Source organism: Lytechinus pictus, chromosome 2, assembly GCF_037042905.1.
Source record: "Lytechinus pictus isolate F3 Inbred chromosome 2, Lp3.0, whole genome shotgun sequence".
NCBI lineage: Eukaryota > Metazoa > Echinodermata > Echinoidea > Temnopleuroida > Toxopneustidae > Lytechinus > Lytechinus pictus.
Window position 1 is genome coordinate 18,770,644 of NC_087246.1, and position 6,903 is coordinate 18,777,546.

The window sequence follows — 6,903 nt, forward strand, 5'->3', positions numbered from 1 at the left end:
GGGGTCGGCCAAAGGCGGTGGAAGCGGGGGGCCCGGGGGACGGGCGGTCCTGTACCCCCTAAATTTGAGGTGGGGGGACGGACCCCCCTAAAATTTCGGTTGATAACCTTTTTTTTTTTGCTTGTCAATTTTCTTTTCTGCGTCCCCCCTAAATTCAGGTGGACCCCCTAAAATTTTGGTTGATAACCTTTTTTTTGCTTGTCCAATTTTTTACCTGTGTCCATCCCTAAATTTCAGGTGGACCCCCCACCCGGCCCCCCTAAATTTTTTGGCTTCCGCCGCCAATGGGGCCGACATTACACAATTTAGAGTCAAGAATCTAAGCGTATGTGTGTAGGGCCTACATGTGTCGCCTACTTTTAATCATTTCATGAAAATTAATTATTTGATGCATTATTACAATGAAAGGAAAAACTTGGAAATATACTCGCACCTTGACGCACCACCGCACTGCCCCTCCCCCAGACTGAGTTGTATTCTATTGAAAATGATTTGTATATTGTTAGCTCCTCTCTATTATATTTTTCTTCAATCGATGGGGATAGTAAAACAACACATCTCTATCTAATGTGGCAGGCTGGCACGAATACAAACAGTTAGTGGCGACGTCCCCACCGTCCCCAGGGACGATCTAGATCTACATCCGGATAGCTATATAGCAGCTCAAGCTCAAATAAATGCTCAATCGACGTCTGAATCGAAGTCTATAATGCGATACCTATATATCGTGAGGACGTGGCTGTTGAATTTTGTCTTAACGTGACTATTGGCCACAGAATATCTCTTTAAAATGGAACGACTTTATGCATTGCCCTTTTCTGTTTTGGAATGCCCACATTTAAAACTGAAAAAACCATCATGGCTTCATGCACCTTCTGCAATGACAGTTTACTTCGTTGTTTTAGCATCATACTTCTTAGTGACGGGAGGTAAGTGTGAGCCAAGTTAAGTTGTTCAGGCCACGATATGTCGATGAACGATACCCCGGGTCGGTCGGGTATGAACTCCGCAGAGATACACTCAAGCGACGCGATGACGCAGCCGCGGCCGAGCGTCACACTCACAGCTTTTGAACTTTTACTTTCATGCTTTTGTTTTGTTTTTCCCTGCTTGTTAACCCTCACCTCCTGCCTATTAATACTGTATAAACGTTCATACTTATTTCATATGCAGCCAAACTTCGGTATTCGCTGAACGGTACGGTCTGAGACAAGACACACCCAAAGGCCAAACTAAGTAACAAATTCAAATTAAACTTAAAGTAACTGTCATGGTCATGGATGCACGCACGTAACTTAGATCTATGTTGGGGAATCTATACTATAGTATAATTCAGACAGTAGAGTCTGAGAGTCTTACTAAAAATACTAGAAAGATAAATAGCCCCTCTAATCAAGATTGATAAAGTGCTTTTAATATGTTTCAAAGAGCTGCCTAAGAATTATGTGAATAGATCTTAAGTTGGGGATATAAAAAAAAAATGTCAAGACATCATTTAGTGTCTACTTGCATGACTTCATTTAGAAGTACAGAAATAAAATCAAGAAATATGTACTTAGAGGGTCGATATGTATATCAATTCAATTGATATTGATAAGATCAGTAACTCTTAAAACTGAAACTATCAACAGTCAGATTTTAGGAGGGGCTTAAAGTTCAACGATAGTGCTTCACATGTCATTGTTAATGGGGGAAATTATTCAAAGCTTGGGGGCAAAACTGAGAAGGGTCTGTGACTGTAGTTGGTTTTAGTTTTCTAAGGATATTTCACCATTGCCTCATGTATTGTGATTTTTATTTTCTCAACACTTTGCAGGTGTAATCTATGATGTTATTGTTGAGCCTCCAAGTGTGGGATCTACAACAGATGAAAATGGACATCAAAAACCAGTATGTCATCTTGTATCTTTTAAATTGAGCATTAATTGTGATTTAAATGAATTTAGATGAATTTAGATTCTTACTGGTGAGACAATCAATTCTAAAAAGAAAATGGAATTCAAAGATGTGATTTTTTTTAAAAAGAACATTGACAGTAAATTAACAAGGAAGAGTTATAATTATTATCAAAGGGAGTTTGATTATGTCTGAATATGTCTTTTAGCAGGAATCTTGTTAGTGTCTCTTCATACCTATAGGTCACATTTCATCATGGACATGACTTTGGGGGAAATGATGAATGCCAATCTGTAAGACACTCTGCAAGATTCCTAATTCCTACTAAAAGATATGGCCCATACTTTTGAAAAGGCGTCTACTCACATTTTATATAACTTGTTATTTATTAGATTAAAAGAAAACAAAAAGTTTAGTCTTTCTGTCATTTAAGGAAATAATTTCTAAACGTTAAGCCAAATTCTACCTTATTTAATTTCACTTAGCCTAATTCAATTAGAACTTCCCATTTACATTAAATGCAGAAAGTTTCATCATCACAGAAATTTGTAAACTTGAATGTGGCTCAGTGGATAAGTCTCTGTATTTTAACAGGGACGTCTCACGTCCGTGATATAAAGTCCTGCAACACTCAAGTCCTTTAGCTAATTTTTATCTACATTTGCCATTCACCATCCAGGTGTATTAAATGGGTACCTGGTACCTGGTAGGATGGAATTACTTGAATGATCATTGCTCAAGCACCTGATCATTGTAGCCATGCTCAGGCCAGGGTAATAGTACTCGGTACTATATTGTGTAAAGTCAAAGTACGATACGAATGTTGCATATTATCAGGCACGTATCCAGCATCAGATCCTACAAAGCATTTTATGGGCCCGCCCAGTTGTCTGGGGACAATAGTGATTCTATTATGTTTGTGCATGGACCCATACATTTCTTTGTCATAGCTGATGCTGGATATGCTAGTGATCGATTATTATTATTAATTTGTATTCCTGTCCTTTGTAGGTTGCCTTCATGCCATACAGGGTGAATGGACAGTACATCATGGAGGGCTTGGCGTCTAGTTTTCTCTTTACCATCGGAGGGTTAGGCTTTGTCGTTCTCGATAAATCTAACTCAACTGTGATGCCCAAACTCAACCGTTTTCTTCTTCTTCTAGTGGGCTTCATCTGTATCCTCATATCTTTCTTCATGTGTAGAGTATTCATGCGAATGAAGCTTCCGTAAGTATTTTGATTTTAGAAAAATATTTATGGTAGATTTATAGAAATACACTATATAAAATTTTGATGTAAATCCAATCATATTATGATGTTAATATGATTTGAAAAAGAAAATATGGCTAGGTCTGCACTCAGAGTTTGCGGAGTTGTTACGTTTACAAGTCATAGGCCTTAAATTCCGAAAATTTTTAGGGCGAATATTTAAGCATTTAAATATTACAGCACAAATAGAAAAGAAATAAATGAAATAAAAGTGCCCAACAAATCTCCAAGACCAATGGAGGAGCATTACGGCCAGTCCACAGGGCATCTATGGCCATGTCCTTGGGTTTATTCAACCTTGGACCTGGAGTCACCTGGAATGGGTGAACCAATGACTTTTTTTTTTTACTTGAGAGAAAACACTATTCTGAAGTGGTAAAAGGAAGTAACTTTCGAAAAATCCTTTGATTTTGATTTGCTTTTGTTGAGGTTTAAGCCATGCTTCCTTGGTAGTTACCATTAGATGGCAAAGTTCCAATCATATTAACTTTTATGCAGCAGGGCCCGGGACATATTCTTGCAAGTTTCCACTAACATGCAAGCAAACTTATGCCTTGAGTCTCAAGAGTTGGGGGAAAAACAAACATGACATTTGACATTCATTTGACTGGATCTCACATAGTACACTATTTTAATCAAGGTCTTGGTAATTTCATGTCCAATACTTGTATGAAAATGAATATTTTGTCATAGTTTCATGAGTAAATTATCATATCCATTCATTTCCTTATTCCTTGAAGCTTGTACGTACATACAAATGATATGAACTGAAGTTTCAAAGTTGAGGTCAACTAAATTAGCATTCTGCTATCAATTATATTGTTCTCTCTCTTTTTTTTTTTCTGGGGGGGGGATATTTATCTGAATTATTTTCAAAGTCAGCACTGCTTCTATATTGGATTTTCTAATGCAGGTGAGACCTTTTTAATAATAAAATGTTTTGTTGTCCCACAGATATAGGATGACTGTTGGAAGTTCAATATTCACACTGTTAATGAGATTTTCTTTTATCTTTTCTTGTTTTCAGAGGTTATCTTCAAGGGTAGTCATCTCCAATTCTGTAGATCAGCCTGGTTCAGTTTAGAAAATAGAGGAAACTTTGGAGTCAGTCTTAGATTAGATATTTCTTGGATGTCATATATTATATTTCATATTTTTGAAAAATGTTGTCAAATACCGGTTATACTGACAAGGGGTTGTGGGGTAATTTGGAAGTTGAGAAAAATACCAGGCCTGCATTTTGAACCCTGGTTTCACTTAAACGATGATCTAAGTCTGTGCAGGAATTATGAATAGCCAAAAATGTCAACCAAAAATAAATGACATTTGAAAGTTTATATGTACCTATCATAATTTAATGATGAATCATCATTTGCAGGTAGTATTCTTAAGTAAAGTATCTGACGAGCTGATGACTTTTTGCCATGTCTGGCTACACAAAGATGAACCACTACTGATTACTGATAGAAGGTTATTGGTGTAAAATAGTTATAAATACCAATATTCAAAACTGTTTTATTTGTGCCTTATGTCGTTTTTTTCTGTTTCTCAGTTTTCTTGTATTTTCTTCTTTCACTTTGCATTCCCAATATTATATTAATGTATGTTTCTTCTAAATACCATTATAGGTCACATTTCCCACTCCCAAATAAAGGACACTTTGACACAATGGGTTCCTCAGTGTTATCTTTAAAGTGGTAAAACTAATTGTTTCAATATCTATGTTAGTATTGTCAAATTTGAAGGAAAAGTCCACTCTGATACCAACTTGAGGTGATTCATCTCAAAGTTAGATTGACCTTTGCCACATTCTCATTTTGCAACTTCTTGCATATTCTGTAAAGGAATACATACAGACATGTCTTTGTATTTCATGTTGTCTTCAAATGTTGTATTATATATTATAATCTGCTGATTTTGCTTATGTGTAAGTAAGAATATACCTTCACAGGACAAGAATTTTTGCAGTGATGTATTTAGTACACACTAAACAATATGAAAAGATATTTCATGTGACAACATTATTAAAATGGCTCTGGGTAAATCCATGCTCAAAGCTTCTTTACTTTGACTTCTCAAAACCTAGTTCTGATTTACTATATTATCTTCTGACAGCCAAACAGAATTTGTTTGCACTGTTTGTTTCTCTTTTCTTTTGTTTGATTTTTGTCTTCTGTTCATTCTTACATTTGTTCTTTAAAGTGCAAATAGAAGCTTTGTGCATGTCTTTATGCAGCACAATTTTTAATCATGATTTTGTTTTCAATTATTTTGTCCTTTTATTCCAGTTATTCCTTTTGAGGTATTGATGATTGTGAACTAAATATTGTCAGTTACATGTGTGTTTATGAGAAGTTTAATTGGGTATAGATTACTAGTACCCAGTTTGATTTGAAGAAAATGTACATTTAGGCTTAAACTAAATACCCTGTAATTATAGTTATGGGATGGGGCAAAATAGTAAGCATAAATTGTGAGTATTTGGACACATGTTATGATCTGCACTTTATCAATTCTGCAATTGTTTCACTAAAAATGGATAGCTTGACATATTCTTTGTTATCATGTCCATGAGTTTTGTGTGGTAACATCAATAAAACATTTTTCTAATTTACTTTTATGGAACCTTGACAGTCTGGTTTGTTCACATGCAATGTGTATGTGTGTTTTTAGAAGGGGGGGGGGTGGGGGGCTGGTGGAGTGTTGATGTAACCTCTGGGGCCCGTTGCAGAAAGAGTTGCAATCAATCGCAACTCAAAAAATCACGCGCAACTTGATTTTTAACCAATTAATAGCACGCATTTCGGACTTGCGATTGATTTGTTGTTTAAACAGCGCACATTTGGGACTTGCGATTGATTTTTTGTTTAAACGCACCTCTCTGCAATGGGCCCCAGATCTTGTAATTGACTATCTGACCCCCTTGGTAATAAAATCATTTATGAAAAGGCAGAACTACAGAACGTGATTAAACATAATTTTTTAAAATATAAATCTGTCAATTAACTGAATCACCAACTGTTGAATTATTAGACTTGATGTTGAGCAAGAAACATGCAGATTTCAAGTAAATGCCCAACTACACAGGGCATATAAAAAGTGCTACATTTTGTAAAAAGCTGTTAAAATCATATTTTGAAAATATATGTATGATGGAATTTTCCCCTGTATTTTCCACATTTCAGTGCAAGCCTTTTTGAAATCCTGGACAAAAAAGATCAATAGTCATGCATGAATAATAACTGCAAACAAATTACATATACTGATATTTCAAAGGATCTGCATAACACGGAAAACGGTCAATTAATATATATTACTATATACTAGACCCTTAATTAATTCATGATAGATCTTTATCGGAGGCATCATGAGGAAAATGTCAGGGGGGTCATGATCAAAAGATCCCCCATCTTCCCGGGGTGCAGTAAATTAGGGTTTTATTATTTCTGCACAGAGAGAAATAATAGACATGGGTTTTCTGCATAAATTAGCATTTTAAAATACCGTCACAGATTTCTTGGCATCCTATCTAAAACTGACAAGTGACCAACATGAAAAAAAAAGGAAATTCGACAGTCCCCCAATTTCTTTAAGGCACCTTAGAATAAAACAAATGATACTGGTCACTAATGAAATTAAACTGCATGAAAGAGCATAAATGGAGTGAAAGGATTGAGGTGAACTTTTGAAATAGTTGAAAAGGCAACTCTGCCCCCTCCCATCTCCCGTCCATTAA

At 35.9% G+C, this 6,903-nt stretch overlaps 1 protein-coding gene across 1 annotated transcript; it reads left to right on the top strand.

Annotated features, from left to right (window-relative positions):
* Window positions 1-480: 480 nt before the first annotated feature.
* LOC129254637 (oligosaccharyltransferase complex subunit ostc-B-like) lies at window positions 481-5,781 on the top strand. The gene is made up of 4 exons (XM_054893138.2): window positions 481-929; window positions 1,817-1,890; window positions 2,908-3,125; window positions 4,195-5,781. Exons 1-4 carry the CDS (start codon window positions 791-793, stop codon window positions 4,211-4,213), a joined length of 450 nt encoding a protein of 149 aa, XP_054749113.1. The 5' UTR covers window positions 481-790; the 3' UTR covers window positions 4,214-5,781.
* The last annotated feature ends 1,122 nt before the right edge of the window (window positions 5,782-6,903 follow it).